At 36.7% G+C, this 27,785-nt stretch overlaps 6 protein-coding genes across 6 annotated transcripts; 1 reads left to right on the top strand and 5 right to left on the bottom strand.

The window, feature by feature from the left end:
• Nucleotides 1–2,297: 2,297 nt before the first annotated feature.
• Nucleotides 2,298–4,145, bottom strand: LOC119066214 (probable ATP-dependent RNA helicase DDX28). The gene is made up of 4 exons (XM_037168536.1): nt 3,513–4,145; nt 3,183–3,454; nt 2,662–3,117; nt 2,298–2,594 (listed from the first exon to the last, which is right to left on the bottom strand). The coding sequence occupies exons 1-4, from the start codon at nt 4,051–4,053 to the stop codon at nt 2,316–2,318; spliced, it is 1,548 nt and encodes a 515-aa protein (XP_037024431.1). The 5' UTR covers nt 4,054–4,145; the 3' UTR covers nt 2,298–2,315.
• A 10-nt stretch (nt 4,146–4,155) lies between these two features.
• LOC119066225 (post-GPI attachment to proteins factor 2) lies at nt 4,156–5,294 on the top strand. Its single transcript, XM_037168549.1, has 3 exons — nt 4,156–4,703; nt 4,758–4,979; nt 5,038–5,294. Exons 1-3 carry the CDS (start codon nt 4,292–4,294, stop codon nt 5,187–5,189), a joined length of 786 nt encoding a protein of 261 aa, XP_037024444.1. The 5' UTR covers nt 4,156–4,291; the 3' UTR covers nt 5,190–5,294.
• A 380-nt stretch (nt 5,295–5,674) lies between these two features.
• Nucleotides 5,675–7,377, bottom strand: LOC119066216 (L-2-hydroxyglutarate dehydrogenase, mitochondrial). The gene is made up of 3 exons (XM_037168539.1): nt 7,154–7,377; nt 6,779–7,088; nt 5,675–6,708 (listed from the first exon to the last, which is right to left on the bottom strand). The coding sequence occupies exons 1-3, from the start codon at nt 7,243–7,245 to the stop codon at nt 5,773–5,775; spliced, it is 1,338 nt and encodes a 445-aa protein (XP_037024434.1). The 5' UTR covers nt 7,246–7,377; the 3' UTR covers nt 5,675–5,772.
• Nucleotides 7,378–13,153: 5,776 nt separating this feature from the next.
• LOC119066034 (arrestin domain-containing protein 17-like) lies at nt 13,154–15,016 on the bottom strand. The gene is made up of 7 exons (XM_037168252.1): nt 14,803–15,016; nt 14,570–14,698; nt 14,146–14,372; nt 13,889–14,083; nt 13,652–13,837; nt 13,384–13,588; nt 13,154–13,263 (listed from the first exon to the last, which is right to left on the bottom strand). Exons 1-7 carry the CDS (start codon nt 14,918–14,920, stop codon nt 13,154–13,156), a joined length of 1,170 nt encoding a protein of 389 aa, XP_037024147.1. The 5' UTR covers nt 14,921–15,016.
• Nucleotides 15,017–15,790: 774 nt separating this feature from the next.
• On the bottom strand, nt 15,791–27,161 carry LOC119066218 (WW domain-binding protein 4). The gene is made up of 6 exons (XM_037168541.1): nt 27,050–27,161; nt 17,036–17,108; nt 16,825–16,978; nt 16,460–16,771; nt 16,250–16,394; nt 15,791–16,189 (listed from the first exon to the last, which is right to left on the bottom strand). Coding segments are annotated over exons 1-6 (1,056 nt in total). The 5' UTR covers nt 27,052–27,161; the 3' UTR covers nt 15,791–15,819.
• Nucleotides 19,957–26,456, bottom strand: LOC119066220 (calmodulin-lysine N-methyltransferase). The gene is made up of 2 exons (XM_037168544.1): nt 26,223–26,456; nt 19,957–22,229 (listed from the first exon to the last, which is right to left on the bottom strand). Exon 2 carries the CDS (start codon nt 21,763–21,765, stop codon nt 20,761–20,763), a length of 1,005 nt encoding a protein of 334 aa, XP_037024439.1. The 5' UTR covers nt 21,766–22,229; nt 26,223–26,456; the 3' UTR covers nt 19,957–20,760.
• Nucleotides 27,162–27,785: the final 624 nt, after the last annotated feature.

Here is a 27,785-nt window from a genome sequence, read left to right as displayed (position 1 = left end):
TGCAAGCATTCTGTTGGATACACAATGAACTCTGACTATTGTGCAAGCATCGAGATGCATGCACAATGAACTCTGACTATTGTGCAAGCATCGAGATGCATGCACGATGAACTCTGACTATTGTGCAAGCATTTTGTCACATGCACAATGAACTGTGACTATTGTACAAGCATTTTGTCACATGCACAATGAATTCTGACTATTGTGCAAGCATCAAGATGCATGCACAATGAACTCCGACTATTGTGCTAGCATTCTGTTGGATACACAATGAACTCTGACTATTGTGCAAGCATCGAGATGCATGAACATTGAACTCTGACTATTGTGCAAGCATTTTGTCACATGCACAATGAACTGTGAATATTGTACAAGCATTTTGCCACATGCACAATGGATTCTGACTATTGTGCAAGCATCAAGATGCATGCACAATGAACTCTGACTATTGTGCAAGCATTTTGTCACATGCACAATGGATTCTGACTATTGTGCAAGCATCAAGATGCATGCACAATGAACTCTGACTATTGTGCAAGCATCGTGATGCATGCACAATGAACTGTGACTATTGTGCAAGCCTCTTGGTACATGCACAATGGACTCAGGCTATTGTGCAAGAATTCTGTTGCATGCAAGACAAACTCTGAGAATTGTGAGGGGTCTACCATGCATGCAAAGTGACATGTTTTGACCAGAAAGTAGTTTTGTGCTGGGCACAGGTGGCAGCACTAAACTATTGGTGGGGTGATATCGTCAGCACATAATATATAGATTTCAGTCCTGCAATTGTATTTTGAATAAAGTTGATATATTAGAGGTCTCCCATACAAAGTGACATGTTTTGAGCAGAAAGTAGTTTTGTGCTGGACACAGGTGGCAGCACTAAACTATTGGTGGGGTGATATTGTCAGCACACAATGTGTTCATTTTAGTCCTAGAATTGTATTTTGGGTGTAGTTGATATATTAGGGGTCTACCATACAAAGTGACATGTTTTGAATAGAAAGTAATTTTGTGCTCGGGTGCCTGAGCAGCACAAAACTTTTAGGTAGCATCATTCGAAAGCACAAAACCTAGCTCATAATAATCAGCAACGAAAACCCCAGCCCAAAAAGGTGGGGGCGCTGACGACATATACCTCATTAGTAGATCTTGTTTAGTTGACTGTAGATATTCTATATGGTCGAGATTTGCTCCCATAAGCCATGCGAGTGATTCTAATATAACATTTACACTAGTTTTACGTTCGCAGCGTGACATAACTCTCATGGGTTTGCTTCTGAAGTTTATTGAATTCTTCTTCACTAAACATTGATAGAGCCGAGGCAATGCTGGTGTTTAAATGCCTAACAAATCTTAACTATTCTTACCATTCTCAATACACTCAACATTTTCAAAAGGAAAATTGTTAGGGTTTTCACCAAAAACGCTCGTCGTACATCAGGTAAAACTCTTTAAGTGAGTTAATGGATGATGTAGGTTTTGTTTACGATGCATCTTGATAACAGATTGTCTCTATTTAGTTAAGATTTGTTACTTTAGGCATTTCAGATAAAGAAGGACGAGCGTTTTTGGTGAAAACCGATGGGTGACGCGCTTCTGGATTTAATGGAATAAAAATTGGATTAAATGAATTAAATAGGAAAAAGTTCTTTTTACCAAATATTTTAAAAAGGCTTCATTTTGATCGAACCACGTACTACAACTCATAGTACAACTTTAAAAAGCGTAAAATTCCACTTTTAAAAGTTTTTGATGTAAAGAGGAATAAATAGATTAAATGGAAGTGTGTCACCCTTCGGTGAAAACCCTAAGAATTCTCCTTATGAGAATGTTGAGTGTGTTAAGAATGTCACACATGTCAGGGAAATCATTCAGTGATACATGCAGCCTTAACTCGTCACTATACTACATCTACTACTTCGTTACTCAAAAACCCTTCTATCGAGGCATGTGAAAAAAAATAACAAAAAAATGTTTCTTCCACCAAAGTTTCTCTGGACAATCTTGATCGAAAAAAGAAACAAAATGGAAAATTCGTCAATCAGACAAAGTTGCAATCATAAATGTACCAATCCGTGTGTCCTATGTTCCTTCGGACGTTATTGGGACGGGGACATACGACTAATTGAAAATGACAAATTGAACACTCGTGTTGTCTATGAAACGGCTAAAGAGGGAATACACCGCTCAAAAAATCGGTATTTGCCGATGTATCAATATAATGAATATAATGTCTAGTGTCATCGAACATCCAGTATCACCAAAAACAATAAAAAAATCAATTCCAAAACACTACTCACGCGCTCATTTTATTCTTTAAGCGATTTCAAATATCTTTTCTCTTCCGTTTCCATTTGTTTGATTAATTTGTTGCTGATTATATTCGAAATGTTGGCATTAACATTCGGTAAAACCGTTGCAGTCCGGGCTGCATGTTCGATCCTCTGCACCACACTCAATTCTCTATGACTCGAAACGAAATTTGTAACCTCACACTGTTCGTGGCTGCCTAAGCGTCCGATTCGACCGATGCGATGAATGTAATCCGAAATGTGCAACGGAAAATCAAAATTGATCACATGGCGAGCCTGTTGCAAAGAAACCAGAAACGTTTAATAGAAATTCCTTCCAGTACTCCGGTCAAGTTTCACATACTCTTGTGGTGTCCAATCCGCGACTCGCAACATCAGTTGTCGAAAGAACGTGAACTTGGCCGGTTTGAAATTTGTCAAATTGTCCCATTCTAATTTGCACCAGCATGTCACCATTTAAGTTCACACATTCGATGTCGTGGTCGTTTAGGAATATCGAAACGTAATCGCAGGACGATGACTTGTTCGAAAATATGATGACGGGTCGTTTCTTGGAGAGCTCCTCTTTGACGATGGCCAGCATTTGAATCGGTCGATGCATTTTACTCATTCGAAGAAATGTCTGCGTTACGTTTGGCAGGAGTCGGTGTAAGCTGGGACTAACAACTTCGTTTATTGTGGTCGTGTCGATAACGTTTTGGAGCAGTTCCTGGGTGTTGGTGGGCATGGTGGCTGACGCAAGAATCAACTGAGTGCCGATGAGGTTTTTGTCAATTTCCTGAATGTGATTCCTGTGGAGCTACAAGGAGATTACTCGTTGTATGTTTGGCGATTTAAGAGACGACAAAAAATTTTTTTTTTTACCGGAAATCGTTTCATTAAATGAACCAATTTATCGGAAAAGGTGTCATCGAACATTGTATCGGCTTCATCAACGACGACATGGCGTACGCATTGCATTCGATAAATTCCAGTCGTGACCAATTTACTAACGGCACCCATTGAACCAACGAGAATGTCAACCTGTCCAAATTCAGGATCCATCATCAGCCTTTTCGTCTTACCACCGATGATTGTCTTTACATTTATATTGAGATTGGTGCACAGTTTTTCCGCTACGATGCCAATCTGACTTGCTGCAGATGAGTAATCGGTTGATTTGAAAAGAATATTTTTAGAAAGTTCACAACTCACCCAATTCCCTTCCTGGAGTTAATATTAAAGCTGTCGGAGTGTTCATGTCATCATTCGTCTGTTTCTCTTTCAGTGACAAAATTTTCTGCACAATCGGAATCAAATAGGCAAGCGTTTTCCCGCAGCCTGTCTCAGCAGCAATTAACGTATGATCGTTACGAATAACCGAAGCAAATGCATTTAACTGAATACTGTTGGGATTCGTTACATCCAGGCGTAGCTTTAAGTTCTTGACGATTTGTTCGTCCAATTGTATGTCGGCAAAAGACGTATCAGCAGGCTCGTCGTGTGGTAGGGATGCTATGGGATGAATGGTGAATTTATCGCCTTTGGACTTATAATGTTGCCATCCGGATGATGCTAGTGGTATTGTTCCGAACTTTGTGTCTTTCGGTATGCCCGACTCGACATATTGATTGAATTTGCTCACTTTACATGTTATCAACGGTGTTTTCGGTGACACTGGCTGTTTCACTGATGGATTCGATGCGTACGTCCGGAAGTACGATGATTGCAAGACTTTACTTAAGTTTCTAAACATTTTCCATCGGCACCAAATAGAAACTGCTTGGAGTAGTTTGTGAGGTTATGTTTTTGTATTTTGTTGACAGATCTGTCACGTTCTACATTTGACGTTTAAAACACCACATCAACACACTGCGGCAGAGTAGTAATGTAAACAACAAAATGTTTTCAATATTTGAAATCGATTTTTGTGTGTAAAATGGCCCCAGATTCAATTGGAAAGTAAACGAAATTACCGACACAACAACATCGAAATGCTGCCCCAATACGAGAGATTAGATTCGAACCAAATTATATTCCGAATCCGATTCGGTATTTACTGTCTAGCCATCTGTACGATACCGTTCTTCAGTTTCGTATTCTGTGTGGGCTATTCGCTGTGGAGTTACTTCGAACGTGCCACGGCGACCCATTGCGGTGTTCGCAATTATCTTCCATCCATTTCGGCGGCCATAGGAAACTATCAGCCGCAAAGGTTCGTCTGGCAGTTAGCGATCTTACTTCAAGTTATTCCACGGCTGACCGTCATTTACCAGTACTACCTACTGTACCAAGTGATTGTTAGGAAGAATCGTCGTCCTATTGCCTACACAGCCTGTATATTCAATGTGGTGGAGAATTTGGCTCTAGTTGGATTGAGCCTATGGACATCGATTGATGATTACGGTAATGCATACCAGACTATATTTTGACGATTTTCTAACGACCAATCCGTTGCAGAGATTCACAAGACTTGTTTCATCACCTTCATTGCAACGTCTGAGTGTTACATGTGCATGACGTACTTCTTGAACAAAAACGCTCTCAGAAGCACCGGGAAATTGTCGCGAGCTCAAGAGACATCGTTAGCATTGAAACGAAATCTCTGTGTCATCAACGTCGTCAGCTTTTTCTGCGCTGGCTATTGCTTCGTGAGACATAATGATCGCTGCGAACCGGGTGGTAAGTGAATTAAACTTTAGATTTGTAAAAATCTGATCGATGTACTCCACATCTGTAGTGTACACCCTATTCGCACTGTTCGAGTACATTGTCGTCCTGACCAATATGGGCTTCCACCTGACGTCCGTGTACGATTTTCGAGACAAGTGGCTTATATTTGATGCATCGAAGGGATTCTATTTCACTTCGACGCATTCGACTTTGATTTAGAGAGATATCGCAACGAAAATGCTGTGCATTTACACCAAATTAGTGCTGTCCAAGCCGTTATAAAAATTAAATTTTATTTTTTATTTACATGAAATCAAATGAGAAGTGTTTCACTAAATTGTGGCAATGTGTCGGATTCGAACGGATTTACTGTCCTATACAAGGACTCTGTATGGACAAGGTCAGGGATCGTAACATAAATGACCTCACGCTATTTTATCGAATATTTGAACCTTTGCGTCACGCGAGAAGTGTCAGAATCAAAACAAATTTGTTAGAATTATTTGTGGACGACCCCTAATCAAAAAAATATAAACCGACTTCCCGGTTCTTACATTTCCCGGGGTCCTGTTTGGCGGAGCTTGGTTCCTCTGTATCCAATTTTTTTACGAAAAAGCCTCCTGGTACTTAGGTTGCTACGATACGGAATTAATTCCATGCCCGAATGTATCATTATCCGCTTCAGTCCAGTCAAAACTAATGAGTTCAACAATAAAGTCTTTCTTTAATTTCCTCAAATTTAAACAAAACGAAAACAAAAGTTTCAAATACTCCCAGTATTGTCAACTCCATCCTCCGCTCACTACTTACCCTTCTTCAAAAATTCGTTATCAATTTTGTCAGCAATCATTTTCGCAATAGCTAGTGAACTCGTCGCACCCGGTGATGGTGCATTTCGGCAGTGTAACACTTGTTTCGCAACGCAACTGTCGCCCTCGCCAAAATGAAAAACAAAATCGTCCACTAAATTACCCATGTCGTCAAGTGCCTGCGCTCGAACGCCAGACGGCCCGCGCTCTACGTCGAACTCAGTAATGTAGGGTATAAATTTCTGCAGTTCTTTCACTTGTAACGGTATGTAAGCCGATTTGGCAATTTCACCCAAACCGAAACCAATATACTTGGATGCCATTCGAAGAAAGCCGCGATTCGACAAAGTGTTCATAAGTTCAAATGGATTGAAGTCACTCCACCTATAACCTTCTCGTTTGAATGCCAAAACTGCGTTCGGTCCAAGCCAAACACTTCCGTCCATGCGAGGCGTAAAATGAACGCCGAGGAAAGGAAAACGAGGATCGGGAACAGGATATATGTTACCTCGTACCATGTGCGTTTTGTTTTTGGCTAAGAGTAGATATTCCCCCCTGAACGGAACGATGCTTGGGGACTGTTTACATCCGGTCAGTTCGGCTAGTTTATCGGACTGTAATCCACCGCATGTTAAAACGTATTTTGTGCGAACGGCGTCCTCATTGCTTCCAAACACTGTGATCGGATATTCAGCATCGGTAGGAGTTTCCGCGAATTTTTTAACTTTAAAATTGACGAATATGTGTCCGCCAGCCGATTTAAAATCGTTTCCATAGCTTTCTGTTACTAAAGCCCAGTCTACAATGCCAGTGTGTGGTGACCATATCGCTTTCAGTCCTTCGCAATAGGGTTCAATTTCTTGAATTTTATCCTCATCTACCAACTGCATATCGGGAACATTATTCGCTAGACCTCTTTTGTACAGATCCTGAAATTTTTCATAGTTCGACTCATTACAACATCAGTATGTGCCAGTGTTAGCAGTTAAAATAACAAACCATCAGCCGTTCGACTTCTAATTCGTTTGTAGCTACAATCAGTTTGCCACACTTTTTGTATGGAATTCTCTTTCGGTCAAAGTATTTGTACGATAAATGCAATCCCTCCACACAAAGTTTTGCCTTCAAAGATCCAGGTTTGTAATAAATGCCAGCATGAATTACACCGCTGTTATGACCACTTTGATGAAATGCCAGTTTCTCCTCTTTTTCAAGAACGGCAACTTTCAAGTGTCTGTGCCTTAGTTGAATCTCACGAGCTGATGCCATTCCGATAATTCCTCCCCCGACAACAACAAGGTCATATTTCCTAATTTTGATTAAACAACACTCATCTCGATATCAAAACTACGCTTGCACACAACTAGAAATTACCCTTTAACACCAGCCCAATCAAAGATAGAACGTTTGACTGATGACCTGAATACATTCTTGTACGCACCCAGAATCTGTAAACTTGGAAGCATACCGAATAGACTTAGATATTCAACTACCAAACAAATTTGACCTCTTATTTATGAAATTATTCTTCTGATTTGAGAGAAGAGTGTATCGGATAATTTACCGAAATTCTCTTTAACAGCACAGCTGATATTGTGACAGTGTTGTGAAGGACATCTGTTAGTATCTAGAAACGGTTAGTCGTCTGTTATCAATGACGAAATAATATTCAGACGATGAACTGAGGACATTGTCGTGTTATATAGCAAAACGATACCATGTTGAACAAATGAAGTAAAAGATTTAACTTTACACCAAAACAAACTTAGAGTTGTTAAGACTTTTGTTTACGTTTCACATTTCTCACGCGGAAGCCATAACTTCAGTTCAATCATCAATTGATTTAATAACGTCAGATAAACGTAAGCCAGACAGAAGCAGGGAACACAAATACATTCAAAGGTATCTAAATCCCGATAAAATCGTTTAAGAATTCGTTCTGTTATCGGTAAGCGTTTCGTACCAAAGGCAAATCGCCTTCTACTGCCTGGTTTAACTTTACGCTGCCATGATTGAAGTATTTCAATAACAAAAAGTGATAACAAATCTATTACTTCATTTATTTTAACTAACACTGTGCTACAGATGGCCATATCGACCAGAGCATTATTGTTATATGAAAAAGGTAAAGTTTCCTTTGGTTGATCGGTTTCGTCGTTATATAATTGGATCTCGTTTTGGCCTCTCTAACCTTGATTGAACCGCAAAAATATCCGTTGCCCAGCAATTAATTGATATTGGATTTCGAAGAAATATTTGCGCAGTTATGTGTTTACAATTCAGTATGTAGAACATTAAAAGTTACCTATCGAAAGACCATTTTCAAAGATATTGATTCAAAAATTTATTTGGTCGGTAAAACTTTGCACTGAATGAATGGACAGCTAGGATTTTCAGAAACTGACGAAAATATTGTTGAAAGAGATGATTGTAAATTAACTCGCACTCATAGAACTAAGTGATATATTTTTGGCCAAACCATTCTTATTAAATCAATTTTTTACCACCAAGCCATGATGGCTCATTTTCGTGCAAATATCGAAAAATGAATATCTTGGCTTCGTGGTAAAAAAAATCGATTAAAAAACTGTTAGATCACACTTTACTGGACACTTTACTGTATGAACAAGTACATTGACACCAACAGCTTTCATTCAGATGAAATTTCTTTAGCCAATTACTTCCAGCCTGGAAGTTCCAGGTTATACATAATATCTGGCACCTGCATCTCCGCTCTATTTCTCTATTTCTTTGTCGAATAATAAATACGCGATTATAAAGCGAGGTTACAAGGAAAGATGGTGTTTCTTGCAATTAATCATTGTCTAATTCATATTTCAATACATTTTGAACAGTGCGATGGTCTTCGACCGTGACATTTTTGACAAAAGGAATCTTAGTGCAATCAGAATATAGACTAGGTGCATACGACATCGACTAATTCCACCTCTTCGGAAGCAGTTGAACCACATGAATTACGCAGCACCGAACCACTTACAAAAAATTATTAATAAGGGCAATGTATGAACCTGCTGTTCTGACAATCTAATAAGAGAACGCCTGGAATAGAATTTGTCCACACAGTTCCATTCTCATTCAAAAACTCACCATACTGAAGGTCTCCAACGATGCCTGAAAGAATGGCGTATCAATGGCAGTTTTCCTCTGGCCGCGTATGATTATCATCTGAATTGTTTTACGAATCCTTTCGTCGCATTTGTACCACGGAAAATCGTAGGCTGTAAAATATATGCCGGTGCTGGCATCTGCAAGCATATTTCCGCCGATCGAATACACAAACACTTGGACCGTTGCCGCGACTATGTAGTTCACGAAAATTATTTTCGCCACTCCTTCTGACAATAAAACCATCAGACAGGAGAGACACATGATAACGGCTGATGTGAAGTAATGTATCAACACATTGGGCGACAAGCATCGAGACATTATCTTACACACGTCGATTATTGCACTGTGATCAGCTACGATTGCCGTTAGCTTCTTATACATGCGATCATTTTGTTCTTTTGAGAATTTTTCGATTGATTCATGGGATCCTGTGTGGCAATAAATTGAATTGAAGTTTTAACAAAAGTCTAGTTACGAATACCAATTTCTTCCTCAATTGTTGTGCTGATTCGTGATCCAATAATTTTAAATTCGCTGGAAATGTGTGCACAGAGCGCAAGAAATAAACCATCAGTGCTGTAAATTGAACTAGCGGTCATAATGCCACTGTAGAGTGAAGTTACATATATGAACTCGAACAGTGGTGACCAGAATATGTTGAACGGGAAACTAAGAGAAATTTTCATTAGATTTGCCGATCGTAGGCATAGAACCAAGACTCATATAAGTTAAAGTTGTACTGGTATTTCACCAGCTTTTACACATTTTGCGATCGCTCACAAACTTACACAGCTTTGAAAGGCAAATCGTAGCTTCGTTCGATCCCCATTAGTAATCGGTAGGAGTCTTTGATAGTTGGTAGAAGACAGAAAAACATATTCGTTAAATTCGCCAAGATGGCCAGTGTTAGTCCAAACGTAAACGAAATAATTGATGCTCTGCGGTGAATTTTGATACCTTCCCGTGATTTATCTAGATATGACAGAGAGGATAATCTTGCAGTTAAACTCTTTTTCATTGCACATTAGAAATTTCAATTTTCTCTAAGCGAAGTTTGTAGTTTGTAGTTTTTTATGGAAAATAATCGATCATTTCTGGTCCAATAGCTGTGGTAACCTTTTCGAACGATCATTTTTTGATTTCCTAAATGAATGGCCACTGCAATCCTGGACAAGTTGTTATCTAATGGAAGTCCTAAATGGAACGCACTTCCCACTGAGTAGAGACCTATTACTACTTAGTAGAGTAGACTTATTGATGCCACTTAGAAGAAAATGTTGTTGACGATGTTATCCCGAGCACTTTAGAACTGTTTTAGCCCAACCTTTGAAGGGGTACAGAAACATCAATCATAAAAGTGATGTGTGCGTCGAAACAGTTCCGGTTGATGTCATCGATATCCGTCGATTGGGCAACATGTAAAAATGTTCGAATCGTTCACAGCAAATACTAGAACCTTGGCGATAATGAATTTCGTGTAAATTCCTTAGTGCTGGGTGAATATATCCAACAAAGGAATATTTTTACATAAAGTTTTCTAAGATGAGATGTTCTTCAAGCATAAATTTATTTCGAATAAAGAGTGTTCACTTGAATCAGTGCGGCATTGTTAATGAGATCCATAAAAAAAATTGTGAACCACCGTGAGAATAAAAAATTGTCCAACATTTACCATTAAAAAACGATTGCTTCAGGTGATCTAAAACCCATTTTAGATCCTTACGCATCGCAACGAGAGTCAGCACCTTCATAGCAGTCGTAGCTTGAGTCAAAACTGGCGATAGAGCATCTAGAAAAATGACTAAATCGTCTGACCTCTCATAACAATACAACAGCTGGAAACAGCCGTACACCAATATATGGATGCTATTCGCTATTGCCAGAGCTATTCGACGGGTTGGAGCATTATCCATACCCGGCCAGAATCCGACAATTTTCCATCCCACTTGTTGGACTCTGAAGAAATATTTTGTGTCTTCGAAAGGTATGTTTTGTAACTTTCGCGGGATCATTTCGATAGGTACAACTCTGTTCAGTGTCACAACTCGAATGAGCTTTATCTTTTGAATTAACTTTAAATATACAGATTTTTGCTTTCCAAACGGAAAGTTTACGTTAAAGGTCTGCCCTGACCCATGTAATTACGGAAAAAATTATACGTCTGTTGAGAGATAAATTGGTATGTTCGGCTCAAAACTAATCATATTGAACATTTGTGGCCGTAGAATTACCGGGGTTATTCGTTTTTTTTTTCATGCAATCAACTTTCTATGTATAATCATCTTAAATTAATTTAGTCAATTGCTTCCTACCTAAAAGGACACTCCAGTCAATAATTTAAAAAAAATTCAATCTCACAGATGTTCATCTTTAATTTAATTCGCAATTGGACAATGGACAATGGCGTTGGATTGGACAATGGACTCCATTGAATGGGGGAGGCTTTCCAAAACACATCGAAAATTTTAGTTTTTAAATATACGCTCTGTGAGTTTTCTTTATTTTTAATTTTATTTAAGTTTAACGAACAAACTACAAAACAAATCGTCATTAAAACGACTAAAAAATTAAATTTGAATTTCAGAGGGAGTTTCATCTTTTTTTTTTTTTTTTTGGAAAATACATTTGTTTTACAACTTCTTTGCGTTTTTTATTTATTTTCTTAACTTTTTTTGTATGTGAAATATTTTATTTGAAATATCAACGCACTTCAAGCAAAAGTGGTACTCTTAATAGGGTACTGAAACTTGACAGTGCTCCATACAAAATTTTACACTGTAAAACGAGTGGGGATAAAATTTAATACAAAAAGTACTCTATTTGGCAGCTTTCAATAATAGCACTTTCGCTTGAAGTGCGTTGGAAATATTCATTTATTAAATAAAAAGTATTTTTTTACAATTTTTTGTTTGTTACTTTGTATGAGATTTTTTGACGTGGATAGCATTTCTTGAGGTGGATCGCATTTGAAACGGCCTTGAAGATAATCTATTCAGATTACATTATTTATATGCGAAGGTCCCAGTAAAACTTGGAAGTTTGTTTAACAAAATCATTTGAATTCACGCCATAAGTGCGGTCGAAACTAAAAAATCTTACTCACGCAAGTATTTTTAACGCAGCGCTATTTTCATACAATGAACACGGTGCGGTTGAATGAATTTTAACTGAGCATTTCGATGCACGTCTGATATTTTTGGATATTATTAGTCAGCTTCGGAGCCCTGAACAAGGTTCCATAAAAATTTCTGATTTCTGGGAAGCGTTGAAATGTATTTTTCGGCTCACTTTCTCATCGACTCGTTCACTTGAAATTCAAATTTTAGGCACACTTACGGTGTGAATTGGATGATTTGCAATCAGAATTGGTGTATAGACTTTTCAGTCTGCAACACATTAAATTGTATAGATCATCTTCAAGGCCGCTTGAAATGCCATCCACGTCAAGAAATGCCATCCACGTCAAGAAATGCCATCCACGTCAAAAAAAATCTCATACAAATTAATGAATGAACGAAACATTTAACGAAACTTAAGTGAGGTTACGTCTGAAAGTACCGTATGTTGACGATTTCATTCATAAAATGTCACTGTATACTGCACTTCAAGCAAAAGTGACATTAATGACAGCTGCCAAATAGAGTACTATTTTGTATGAAAAGATTGTCCGAATTTTTGCACAGTGTCAAAATTTGTTCGATACACTGTCCAGTTTCAGTACCCTATTTAGAGTACCACTCATGCTTGAAGTGCGTCGACATGAAGCAAGTATGATTGTAATGTTTAAAAAAAGAAAAAATTGTGAAAAATTACATTTTTGTCAGTGGTGTGTGTGAGATTGTTTTTCATTGAATTTCGGCTCATAAATACTTTATAGATATTCTTCAAGGCCGTTTGAAATGCCATCCATGTTTAAAAAAATCTCATACAAATTATTGAATGAACGAAACGTTTAACGAAACTTAAGTGAGGTTACGTCTGAAAGTACCGCATCGTGATTCAAGATTAGTGAAGATGATCTATATTTATCTCTCTTTTCATTTTCATTTTAAGTGTATCTCATTTGGTTTTCTCTTCGAATATATTCTAAAGCCAAAGAAACCCAATCAACATGAGTCGAACAGTTTCACGTCCATTTCAAATGTTAATTTTCACATTTCACATATAGGAACGTTTTAGTAAACTGAAACTGTAACGAACAACAAAATTTAGAAGATTCAGATCTGTTTGATCTGAACCGAATACTTAGGATTCCGGCTTTACTGCATACGAAGGCGATCGTCGAAAAACTGGATACGATGGTCTAAATCCCGTTTCTACACTACCGGAAATTGCTTCTTCATATGTTGGGGGATCTGTGTGAACAAAACGATTTAATTTGGTTAAGTGTTGTATTGGCGGAGTAGATAAACGATTTAATTTTTCACCACAGATAAAAGCCTTGCGCTTTCGCTGAGTACGAATGTAATCCCTACCTATGCTATCAATATTTTCAGTTGGCACATTTGGACTTGCAGCACTCTTTAGTAATGTTGTCGATTCGAATTGGTTTGCATAATTTTCCGTCGTAGACTCAGTCGGTGGTTGGGATGAATCGCAAAGCAGAATCGGATATGTTCCAATTTTTAGCGGAAAAACTAAAACTGGATCCTCGTGAAAACATCCAACAGATCCTTGAATCTAATACAAAAGAGCGTCAGTTCAGTCGAGTTGTTTTAACATGTTTCGATTTAAGCAATTAACTTGTAATCTGTAGCTGACTCTAACAATATTACTGGTTGACTCGGTTGGTGGCACTGACGGAACTGTTATGGATAGGACATAAGTTTTCGTTTGATTTCTCGGGCAGCCACTGCAGGTGGTACTCTTTATTATCGTCTTATCACATTTCGTATTTGTACTGTTTGCGTGCGTGTAATACTGTATGTACTGGAAGAGATAGAATTAAAATTTGTTCTTTACTCTCAGTCGCTTTCTCACCTTTACGAATTGAATGAAAAAATTATGAACGGACTGAGCACTGCGATTATTTATTTCTAAAAGGATATCTATCGTTTGTCCCGGTACATAGCCACGGACGGGAACACTCCCCCTTAGAACTAGCGAACCAGATTTACAGCAAAATATTGAGCAACAAGTGAAAAATGTATTCCGTTCTTCTTTCACAAGCGGACACTGTGGAAAAGTCAAATGTAAAATCATCGGAAATGCACAGATTGGTTTCGTAATTCGTTTACGCGCAGCATAATTTCATCGTTCAGATTCAATGCCTTAATTACGGTAAAGCATTCCTGGAATCGTTGATGTGGCCACAAGGGTTTGTCTATGTGTACGGCAACACTGTAGCGAATGTATCCAATGTTTCCTTCGACCGATGTGGGCAGAGATATTGGTAGCACACAGCTGAATGTGTAGTTGTATTGGTTGGGTGCTAGAATTACTTCACCTACAATCAGATGTAGAAATTATCTGAAACATTTTGTGTTGAATCCTACACGTAATAGTTAAGACACTGGAGAATACTTTTAGCGCCCACTCATAGAACTAAAGTCCATTGCCAACGTTAAACTAGAATTTGATTTCCTTCTTACGAAAACTTAATTTATGATCAATCGTAAGATCGATGTTACGACATCGCTTACAACCAATAAACAAACATACCATCGTCATCACCGACAAAATATGTTTTTTCATTTAAGTAGAATTCTTCGCCGAAATGAGATTTACAGTGATGTCCAGAACCTGACGTCCATCGACAATAAGCGCGGCCAATAATTTTCACATAAATTCCTAAAAAAAAAGAATTCGGCTTGTAGGTACGATCCTATTTTATCGTCTTAAGGTCATTTTCTGTTTTCTCCATTTCCAAAAATTTTGGTGACCTAATTACGAACCTTTGACCGTTTTCGGTTTAATTAAATTCAGTGCAACAAGACCATTGAGCATTTGACCACTGTAAAAAACTCCCGATGGATTATTAGGAAAAGAAATTTCACACGAAGTGGATTTCATTTTATTTGGAAAAAATTTCTACGCATAGAGTTTAAGGTAATCAGCACACGCAACCAATACACTTTTGTTTACACTAAACTAATTTTCCTTTCGATAGTTTCTCTTTGATCTGTTTCTCATCTGTTGCTGTTGTTCGGCGTTGTTGTTCGAATATTTTCGTGAAAAATTTTGGTATTTTCCACGTGACGTGTTTTCGATTCTCTTTTCATTTGACTTACATTAATCTTCTCAAATGGATGTTTGGTGAGAGTGATGCAGGTTCTTTCGTTAATCGTAGAACGATTATCGATGATAACTTCAGACGACAAACTGTGAATAATGCGGACTTTTGTGGTTAAAAAATATGTTGAACAAATTGAAGTAAAAGATTTGACGTTGATTTCTTGAAAATATTAGATCAAATTGAAGTACTTAAATTGTTGATGTGCGACAAGTGTGAAATTACGACAGAGTACACGGGACCACTCGATTATGAGTCGAGAGCTCTAGCGCCAAAGCCACGGGTTCAGACAAAATGATATTTACTTCCAACGCTCCTATGTTGGAAAGTGTGTGCGATTGAATGTGTAGTGTGGTGTACATAGATATTACATTAGTCTTTGTGTATGGAAATGGTACATTTTACTCTGCCGTGGTGAAAATCATACTTTTAAGATGTTGGAGAAAATATCGGAAAACGGTTTCGACATTGTGTAACCTCCAGAAAACAAACTTGTTTTTTCGAATCTTAGTTCAGTTCCGTTAAAGTCGTGATAACCCTTTCAGAATTCAATTTTCACTTTACCTGCTAAGCGTGTCAACCGGATATGGTTTCAATGGAAGAACTATTACCAAAGGTCGGGTTCCTTGCCCATTATTACTAACGAAAAATTCTGTTTCTTCTTTGTAAATTTTCCATTTTATTCATCATCAATTCTCTGTCGAACATTACGTTTGATTGCTGTCTTTCGTTTCTTAAATGTGTTTGGCGTGTCCGCTGTTTCGTCATCGACTGGAAGTGAGCTGATTGTTTTCTCTTTGAATTTCCGAATCGGTGCCTCCGGTTGAACGTGAGCAGCCGGTACATAGACGTAATTGTGTGTCGGCTCCGGCAATTGCAAATCTACGGGCTTCGGTTCTGTTTGACTTACAGTCGTCCATGCGCCTAATGGTTTTGCTGACCAGTCGGGGTCTTCATATGTTTTGTACTGTTCCTTCTCTTCTTCAACTTTAGCGATTTCGGTTGGTGTCGGTTTCGCACGACGTTCCTTGAGTTTTTCTCGGTGAAATCTGGAAGAAAAAATCTCGTTTTTAATGGAATGAAAATCTGGGATGGGATGAGGGTCGTACTTGGCAACAATTTCATCTGCATTTCCCCTCATAAACATTGACTCCTTGTGCAATTTCAGTTGTTGTTGAGCTTCTGCCAATGTATTAAGGCGATTGTACTCCTCCAGTGTCATATAACCTTCCTTAGGCACGTTCCATGTTGTATCTGTGGTTGAACGAAATTAGTTTAAAAAATGTTAAGGGAAGAAAAATGATGCAATTTAATCGAACCTCCACTCTTTACGTTCCAGTAATATGTGTGACCTTCGTCACTTTTCGCCTCACACCACATAGATTGTACAGGTTCCGCTTCATTTTCCCATGTGTCTCCCCTTTTCTTCATACGTTCTCTCTTCTCCTGTTCTTCTTCTTCCAGAACATCGATCGGTGGCATTAAAGGATCAATTGCTCTAGTTGGCAATGATGACGGGCCTGGTGTTTGACTGTGAGTTTTAACTGTAGTCTCAGCAGCAGACTCCTGTAGAGCTGTAAATGCTCTTATGGCCTGCGATGTCATATCAGCGCCGCGGCTTATATCAGAAGCTAAAAGAAACATTTTATTGTTCCTGTCGAAGACTCGCTGAAAAATTCCTTACCGTACGCTCTCATTGCAGCGTCTTCCATTTGACGAATCTGCTGGTCAACCTTCTGTTTAGCTCTTTCATCTTTGACACTTTGTTTTCCAAGCTCCGAAATACGCTTAGCCACATTAGCCTTGTGACGCTTGCCTCCCTCATGAAAAGATATGCTCTGCAAAGAGGATGGTATTCAATGGGCTGACAGTTAAAGCTATTCAATTCAAAATACCGGCTTATTATCAGCTATCCAACATTTGCAGAAATCGCAAAATTTGCGATCATTCGACACCCAGTAGTCGGCCCTGAAAGTAAAAGATTTCTTCAAATTTAACAACTCGGAAATACTGCAAATTGATTTGTAAGTACCACTACCACATTGAGAAGGTCGCTGATTCGTATGGTCATCAAGTATTCAAAAGGGGATTGAAAGGATTCAAGACTCGTAGAGTCATTGTTGCACACTGGCTTTTTTTAAAGGCCAAGCTAACTCTTCGGAATCTTAAGAACGAAGCAAAATATGTGCCACAATTTAAAGGCATTTTTTGGTAAACTGGAAATGAATCGTTTATTGAAACTGAAAAAATTTACATTTTTAACAATATCAGTAAGTAATTAACAATTACGATAGTTTTTGGAATAATTTTAAGTTTAGACTAACTATCTGCCTAGTAGGTTAGATACAATGTTGTTGAATTCAACAACTGCGCCTTGCATGTTCAACAGGTGATAACAATGTTAACGATGTACATTTGTACAATTAATTGAAAATAGTTTCATTTATTTCTTGATTGAATTAAATGGAACATTGTATTGGTGGGTATGAAAACTGGTTAAACTGATCAAAATTGGGCTTGGGACGTGTTAAGTTCAGATATTGGAAAATAAATTTTCAATCGTCTTATATCATATCTTATCGTCTTATAAGAAGTGCTGTAGTGGATTTTTTCGGTATCAATGGCTGTCTGACTCACATCTGTTATCGTAGGTAATAAGGCTAAAACTAAGGACACATCAGGTTCAAATCGAGGTTTCCCAAACTCGTCCTGTTTACAGTCTTAGACTCCATATGGAACGTTTAGCCATTATGCACCGGAAAGCCACTGATAACCTTGTCGTTCACTATCCAACACCTGAACATTTTCCAGTTCTGAGACTTACTTGAGAAGTATTCGTCTCCATATTTCGTTTGATAAAATGCTAAATGAAACATCAAATCATAAAATCAGTATAAAGAGAACGAAACATGTGCGAACATTTCTTCTATTATCAAAAATGATTTTAAATCCTAGACGGTGACTGGACTGGTGCACCTTCGTAGGGTACCCTAATCTAAATACATTATTGTTACACCTTATGAACATTGTCTGCTACTTCTCATTATTATTTTTTCGCTGTCTTCAAAGCGTATCATATTTTAATAAAATTCAGAGGAGCTGCGGGAATCGATTGGTTTGAATATAGGTAGGAAATTTGAAGAAATAATTTCGAACAATATGGAAAATCTGGCGTGCGTTTTACAAGCTGCATGCCCATTTTGTCATTTGACAAGAGGGAAGTGACACAGATATGTCAGACTTTAACGGTGCACATCTATATTCCAATTTCTATTTATCGTAGCTCTCACCTTCATCTAAGGTGTCAAACATTAATTGAAAATAAAAAACCAATTTATGTGCAAACCAATTGTTTCCCCGCATCTACTAAAACTAATATCCAGTTTAACAGGAATGGATTAAGGGAATTTGATAATTATAACAAAATATTTATATTTCATGTTAAACATAAATTTCTATCTTAAAATTTTCGACAAATTTTGAGCAATCACAGCCAATAATTATGTTGAAATTTTTATTCGGTTTATTTTAAATAAATTTATTTGAATCTTTTGCTTTGTTAAATATTATTCTATTAATAAAATGTTTATATTCAAATCATTTGAGCAATTTTCAATTTCAACTATTTATTCAATCGTCGTAAGGTTCATTTATAATATTTTGCATCAAAATTTTATTTTATTTTTCCATTTATAGAAATATTTTATTGTTGAGATTTAAAGTTTTATGTTTACAGAATTTCTAATATTTTCTTAGAATTTGAAAGGTCTCGAAGTTATATATATATATATCTTATGCTTTCAAACAGCGTCAGCAGTGAAGTGAATTTTTGATTCAAAATTGTTTAACTTTGAGAGTACCAAAATTGTGCGTAACTTTTTTCAGTTTGCTTATACTTATACCGCAGTTCAGAACAGTCAGGTCATAGTCTTCCATCCTTTTCCGTTTTTTTTAATGTCCAAAATCAACGAAAACAGTGATTTGTTTTGTCCGAGAAGATCAACATTTAAATTGTAATTTAAGAGAATTCAAGGGAAATTTTTCGGCGAAGCCGAGGTCGATTAACACAAGAAAACGTGAATTTCAAATTTTCTCCCGATTAATGTTATGGATTTGGTTAACACTTATGACATTTCAAGTCAGAATTTTTTCATTTTCTAACTCGTGTTTATCTCATGGGGTGAGCAAGAGTTTTTCATAGGAACGTTGTATTGTCTTGCACTTTCTCCCCTCAATTGTGTTTTCTTGACGACTGTGTGGACAAAACAGGACTTTTCTCATTCGAAATGTCATATTATTTATGTTTTGAAAATAATATGGCGAATCGATATTTTCGTTTTGTGTAGAAGCAAAACACAACATACACGCATGAAAAACGTTGTGTTCACCTCTGAATTTTTCAACATCTTAGTTTCAACATTGCTGGAACCCCTCGCCCCTCGGTAAACAAATAACAATTACATAGTTTTCATGTGAATTTTGTTGATCTGAGGTGAAGCCGAGGTCAATAAACACACGGAAACGAGACTTTTCATCGTTTTATCCCTACTTTTGTAATGGATTTTACATGCTGAGGGCGTCAAACGTATGTTCTTGAAATATGAAAAGAACAATTTTCGAGGAGTGTTTTTGGTTCGGCACTCCTCCATTCTGTACGTAAGATCAATGCAACCTTTCGTAATATTTTCTTTAAAATACAAACTTTTCAATGCGATGCATGAAGTCATTTGGTGTCTAAAGCGCCTAACTACCATTCTCTAACTGAAAAAAATCGTACGAAAAATTTTGGTACTTAACCTGTCACAGACGGCAAGCAATTTTCAACATTTTTATTAACCAAATTCATTCATGTACAGTGCAGTTTGCTTACGACGGCAAGCATATGACCAGTATTATTATCGGATAACTTCCACCAATCAAAGTATTTTTGATCGGTTGATTTGAAATCTTGTACTTCAATTTTTTTGACACGAATTTTACCATATAAAGGGAGCATACTACCAAGGTTCTGAAAGAACTTTGTATACTACCCAGAGCGGGTCATTATTTTTTCATCGTTATCGATAACAGATGAATAGCCGTATGTGACAGGTTGATGTAAACGTTTTGCATTCGCTGTTCAAAAGGTTCTCAGTTTTAAGAGGTGCAATTAAGAGAAAAGTGTGGAAGTTGAAGAAGTGAAAGTAAGTGCATTAAAAAGAGATAAGAAGTTTGGTTTATTCAGCCATTACATGAAAGAATTTCCAACATAGGTTCGAATCCAAAATGAAATTAATTCTTTCTCATCAGACCTAGTCAATTAGTTCGATAATATTTTAAAGTATAATGATAAGGGAAAGTTACATTAAACTAGTAATTGGAAAGAGTGCTGTCTAGTTAGTCTAAGGGATTTTTAGTGTTACATCAAATGTATTTCTATACTTTTCTACATTTAGTTCTACACAACAAACAATGTAAATTGTTTCCATTTTTTAAAGCTTTGTTCCATAGTTTTGGTCTCATTCGTTTGTTTCATATTTTAATCTACAATTTAGTCTAGGACACTGTTAACAAGTACGCAGATATTTTCATTTATTGATAAAATTGAAATATTTCCATTAGGTACGTTCAAGGATTTTAATTATTTCGACTTGGTCAGTTGAACTAAAATCGGATAGTGAATATTCTCCTCGTAAAAATTCGACTTCTTCAATTCCAAATGCCGTTCCCATATACGCTCGTCGTATCGCGCGATTACATTACAAATCAATCCCTTTTGTGTCGCACACTCTAGAAACAAATCGAATGTTTGGCCACGTCTCGGCGCCATTACTAAACAAACTCCGGAATCGGACAGGAAATGCCAGATCGCATCCACTAACGCCGAACGGGCCTCATCGAAAAACAAACAGTCCGCACACAAGATGTAATCGAACTTTTCGTTTTCGAAGCGACACGACGATATCTGCTCCCACTTCAAGACGGAACATTTAATGTAACAATTGTTGATGTCATTCAAGCGACACGTTCGTTTTACATTTTCAACTGCCAACGCATTTCCATCGGTCAAATGAACTCCATGGGGCTTAGCATATTTGGCAATTAGCAAACCTGCTAAACATGTCATTCCACCACCCAATTCGATGATGGTCTTTCGATTAAAGCTTTCCACGTTGGACATACAATAATAAGCTAAAGCTTCTTCGGATGGCCACACGCACACGTTACCGGTGTAGTTAAAACCCATTAGGTCAGCGGCAGTGACTGGACGGTTTATGTGATGAATATTGACCATATATTCGATTGAGTTAACTGTTAATTTGTATGTGTACCAATTTTCCGAATGTCCCAGCAGATTTTCTTTGTCTTCCGTGGAAATTTGATCTTGTTGCACAAGGTCGAACGAATTAAATCGACGAACAGACACAATACATTCGTCATTACTAATTCGATCCTTCTTGTCATCCGAATAATTTCTCCCATTTCGTTTGATGGCTCGGGCCAGTATTTTCCATCGTTTTCTTGCGGCTGATGCCTCGCCACCGCAACTTGTATTGTCATTGTTTATGGTGGCGATGATGTCTTGTATTTCATCGCCCTTTTCTTTCGTTGAATTTATCGTATTTTCTATGTCGTAAGATAGCATGATTTTACAACGGATCAGGGAGAACCGTCAAACACCACACGCGATTATTAGAATGAAGTGCACGAATTTTCATCCAGTGATGAGACATTCCAGTTTATTTTTTAATAGAAATTAAATTCGATTTTATTTGGCATTTCGGTTGAAACGGCGCTTTTGATTGGAAATTGAATTTTCGATATTTTCTGTTGATATATACGCTTCAGACGGTGATGCGCTCTATACTAACGCAAACAATGAAAAAATGTTTAAAAATCTCCACAAAATTTGGAAAACCTTTGATGTATACTAATCCCGCGTATAGCGTAGATTCATCAAGAGATTGTTTTTTGATTACTTAGATTTCGACTAAGAAAACAATCTTGTTTGTCTTTATCGATTTTAAGAAGTTGGAATAAATTTTAGCTTCCAGCATGTCCGCTTTGGATATGGACAAGTGGTTGCCCTGAAGCAGTTGCACTGATTACCTGGAAAATAATAACGTGTTACTACATGAATGTATGTATGGTAATCACATTGATTATTTTCGAAATTGAGTGTGGAAATAATGTGTCTAAACAATTCAATATAAACTTGGTCATGCTACGAACACTGAGTGGAACAAAAAATAGTTATTTATGCCACCGAGTTGTATAATAGTTATTTATGCCACGGAGCGGTAGATGCTTTTTTAAGCACTAGATGTGTAGATTATCTCTCGAGGCCGCCAGCCGATACACAACTTGTACGTAAAAAATCATTTATCGTCGAGTTGCATAAATCGTTTTTCTCAATAAAGGCAACGAAAGTTTTAGTTTTCGAACCTGAGTTGAGAAAAAATATTATTTTTTTTTGATGTGCAGAACGATATCCATGCAAATGGTGATGAACACAAAAACAGAAATGGTTTCGTAAAGTGATGATGCTGGTTTACATTCATTTTTTCAGATCATTAAATCAACTCTTTCCTTATAATACTGCGGAATCATTGCAAAGAACTTTTACACTAAGTGACTTGACATGCAGTTCACCTGCCAATTTATTTATAATTCCCTTGCGACTTTACGAATTTAAAATGAGCTCAATGGTTTTCAGTGCCTTAATTGACGCTTGATTGAAATATACTTGTTAATTGAATATACAAACTCTATATGGCCTGGACTGGTCATATGAGACGACTTAGAAAATCTCAAGTGTGCTTTAGTAATTTGATTGAATTTGCTACTGCCGCCTTTCAGCAGAGCTTTTTTTATGCCTTTTCTTCACTTTAGGTGCCTTTTCCTACATTTCACGAGAGAGCCTATTGTCCGGCCCAGTCCGGCCCGAATCGAGAGAGGTCTGACAAAAGCGTACTTTTCATGTAAATTTTTGGAATTTTCTCCATACGTACGCAAAGGAAAATGGGTCTAAAATTACAACTTTCCGTGACCGTTTGTGGTCATACCCTATTTGCGTTTGGGGTCGCTTGTACGACAAATAACAGTTTCGTGTCAACATCGCTACCACACAAACTTAATACATGATGATTATTTCCTTGATTCTATCGATCTTTCATTTAACCAACCCTTGTGTTTCCTTTAATAAATATGAAAACCTCTCTCTTTCAGTGAAGTTCGGTAAGCCAATTTGAGCTGAGCCCATCCAGTCAATTCTTTCTATATTTAAATAAAACCAGTAACAGAGACATCATTGGAAATTTATGAATAGAAAAGACTGATCATCTGCTATCGATAGCAAAGATAATAACGAGTGATGAATTCCGGTTGTGTTAATGTAGAAAAATGCTCGTTTTATCCAATGAAGTAAGGAACTTCATTTGAATCTGTTATAAAATAATACGCAGATCAAAGGAAGTACCAAATTTGATAGTTGTTGACAGTTGTTGTAGATGGTGATCAGGCTGCGGCGATTTTCAATTTAATTTTCATAGAAATTTTAAACCAATCTGGCCCAAAGCAGAAGAAATAATTATCGCCAAATTTGATCACCCATTGGATTTTCTGAAATCCTTCGAGTATGAAAATCTGTCTATTTTGGATAAATTCTGGTGGCTCACGGTATGGGTCACTAAAAATAGATAGATTTACAAAAATCTGTCTATTTTTAGTGAACCAATCCTTAAACCACCAAAAACCTTCGAATGAATTGGGTCGAGCAACTGTTACGAGACAATGGGGTATTCAACCCAAATAATCGAATTTTTCACTTTATTAGAAAAACCCATTTTTACTATTTAGAAGTTTAGGTTTTACCAAAATTTATCTGATTTGTGTGAAGAAAATATAAACAAATTGACAAGCGTGACACAAAATTCTCTTTTTTTAAACTCGTTAGAATAATTAAAGGTGAGGGGTTCAAACAATCGAAAACATTGTGGACCATTATAGCATTTGAGACGTCTGTAAATAGTAGAACTATTTTCCCATTGCGTGTGTGCAGTGTGACAAAAGTTCAACTTTTTGAAAAGTTTACCAAAAAAAGGTGAACTAAAAAATGGAACTGTTGCCACATTCCACACACGCAATGGGAAGATAGTTCCACTTTTTAATATTTTATAAAAATGTGGTACTATGTTCCCATTGCGTGTGTGGAATGTGAGAACAGTTCCATTTTTTTAGTACCACAAGCAAGATAGTTTTAAATATGTTCTAACACGTAATGGGAAGGTAGTACCACATTTTTAGTTTCAGAGAAACTTGGGTCTTGCGACTATCCCTGAGAAACGAGATAAAGAAAGTGTTGCACGTAACAAAATTACTTGCTCGTGAAGATTTATCACTAATGTAACCAAACATGTCCTAACATCACTCCTTATCAAAATGTCGCAAATAAAAAACATTTTAACATCTGAAACCTAAATCGAAGTCGAGCGATTCGACCATGCGTCGATTGATCTCCAGACCTTATACACCCACTTATACATTTTAACAGTCAAGGGACCTGACCCGCCGCTAGGTCGGGATCAAGTAAATTCTACTACTTCAAATTTGTGAAGTGTTACAAAAAGTATCAAATCAAATGCGATAATCATAACAAAATGAATATTAATTATTCCTTTGCAGAACTTCTTAGGGTCAGTTGGGCTTCAGATTTCAATAAAAATAAAGCTGCAAATCACTTCACCCTAATGGTGGGTGATGTATAGTAATTCATTGATGAAGCGGAAATTGAATTCAACATCTTTCGTTTTCATCCATTTCCATTTCTTTATTTTAAATTTATTAACCAAAAATAAATAATTGGGAGAAATCAAAGCAATTAATTTTAAAGATCTAATAATTTTGATGAATAAGTATTTCCTTTCCGTTTCGAATAAAACACACCTGCAAATTATTTATAAACAGTCAAACTGTGAAAAGTTTTTCATTCAACTTTGTTTACATACACACGTTCCAACTATGTGTACGACAATTTGATACACTAAAACATCAATAATTAGGTACTTTATGTTGCAATCTCGGGATTGGTCGTGCAACCTAATAATGACACAGACAAAATGTGATTTGCGAAAACATCTCTTGTATACAAACACTATGCAACTCCGATAAGTGATTTAATTAAATTAGCCTGAGACGTTGATGCACAGCATGTCGTCTTTCATATAATAATATTTTGTGTACCGTGAGTGCATCTATATGTACTTATATTGTACTCGGTTTTGTATGTAATACATACGGAGAGAGTGCATTGTAAACATTGGTTTTGAAAACATTAATTAAATTATTTGCAAATGCGATACAACGAACACTGATCAGGGGCCAAGAACAACAAACATTAAAATGGGCTATTTATAGGTTAACAAGCACAAATGAAAAGGGTTTCTTGACATAGTAAATTTATATAAATGGTTGACCGTGATTTGTGGACATTTTTGTTTCATCTTTACTAAAAATTGTTAAACTCAATACTTGCGCGAATCGATTGAACCCGAACCAAGAAAGCAGGTGTAGTACAAATGTTGAACTTCCAACTTTAAACCGAACGTTATTTATGCGTTAAACTGTTAAATGTCCGCACGTTCCAAAAAAGGTACGTCTTCTTCTTTTCAAAACTACCCGTCAAATATGATACCAATTCAATTAACAAATAGTTTGACCGTACACGGTGGTGGGTGTTTGATGAGAACATTGACAATATGTGTGTCATAATGAATAATGAATTCGATTTGTTGTACACGAACCGAAAAGGGGTTAAGTAAGTTGATCTATAAATGGATATTAATGAATACGTATGGGATATCGGATTGATTTATTAAAAGCCATCGTATACAATGCATATATGGATCTGATGCGGTCATGATAATAGCGTATACAACACACATCAAAGGCATTAGTGAAATGAGTTGAGGTGGAACTATGTGGTCATTTGGAAGGCCTCTTATTTTGCATCAATCAAATTCACTCATGTGATAATACTATACAGACACATTAATTCCACATTATATTCGAAGTCGTTGCACATTTTAGTATCAAAATATTTACAATTTAGTATAACCCGAATGCACTTCTCTTCTATTGATTTGATTTATTTACGTTGAATGCCAAACGAAATGTCCGTTTATCAGTACAGCTGCGAAACGACTAGCTTATTCCACTCAAGTGTAATAAACCGTCGATTGTCGATAATAAGAGCACTAGCACAATTAAAGTCAAGAACGAATGTGTAAGAACAATAATGAAAGATGTGAAACCATCGACAACATTAAAAGGACTAAAAACAGAAGAAAATAAACCGATATTGGCTGGTAGTTATATAGATTTTGAATGCAACTCGATGCCAAGAGATCATGAAAAAATTTGCGTTTACACGACCTCTGTTGTAGTTAGATGTATGCACATTTCACAGTGTATAAAGTATAGTATAACGTACGGTTATGTCGGGAGAACACAGTCGAAGAATATATCAGAAACTAATTCAATAATAATAATAACAATTAGCTCAGTCGATATGTGTGCATCTGATTTTGATTATTTCTTAGTAAAAGTAATGTTTTAATAGAGGGGAATGAATGTGAAATGAATTGACAGTTATTGGTATGGGGTCATGGAATTCGAACAGGAAAATGCATTGATAAAAAAGGAAAATTTTGAATGAAATGGGGAGCAAAGATTTCGACATTTACCAAACTTTGAGTATAAATAATTGATGGACTAAATCAAAATTTAATTGTTTTGATGAACGAAACATCCTTCTCAATGTATACTACAAAATAAATCAATACCTAAAAGAACAGCGAGCATATTTTTTTCTAACGTTAAAAATTTATGAATTAGGTCACACACCCGTTGATTAAATGAAATTGACTTACATTTTCTTTCTATTTGATTCAGGATTCCAAAGCAAGCACACAATTTCAATGATGATAAAACGTAAATAATAATTAGCAAAACAAGAGAAACGAAATGAAATGACATGTAATCGATAAGTTTTGACAGTTTCATTGTCGTAACCGTCATTTTGTTACCAACTGTGGTCTTTTGAAAAGTAGGGTCTGTTCAATTTTGTAGTTATTTGAATGCACAATTTGAAAAACTAAAAAGGAAAATCTAAAAAGAGTTTCCTTCTGCCATTTATGGTTATTGTTTCTCAGAGTTTGTGACATATCTATGCTTATCTAGACTATACCCCAAAATCACGAAGAGTTTTGTAAGCTAAATAATTTTGAATTATCCGTCTGGTTAGTTAACTTTAAATGCGCTACCATAGATTCTAGATTCTACTTAAAACGCGGCTACCAGGCGGAAAACCCAGAAATATTGGTTAGCACCCACATCATATAACCATGTATTCTGTGTTCTTCGAATTAACCAATTAATAAGTTGGATTCGTCATGCAATCTTGAGAATTTACCTGATCTTATTTCAGAACAATATTATTTACTTAATGTTAGCTGTCTGTGGTGGGTTATGACTTTTCGCTGAAAAATAATCGATTTTTATGTATTTGCTCCACGTCTATCCACGAAAAACTATTTAGAAACTAAACTTTTGGCATCTCAGATTTGGCGCAAGACAACGCACTTCAAGCAAAAGTACTATTAATGA

The sequence above is a fragment of the Bradysia coprophila genome, chromosome IV, assembly GCF_014529535.1.
Source record: "Bradysia coprophila strain Holo2 chromosome IV, BU_Bcop_v1, whole genome shotgun sequence".
Classification (NCBI taxonomy): Eukaryota; Metazoa; Arthropoda; class Insecta; order Diptera; family Sciaridae; genus Bradysia; species Bradysia coprophila.
This window is presented reverse-complemented; position numbering and strand designations above follow the sequence as displayed.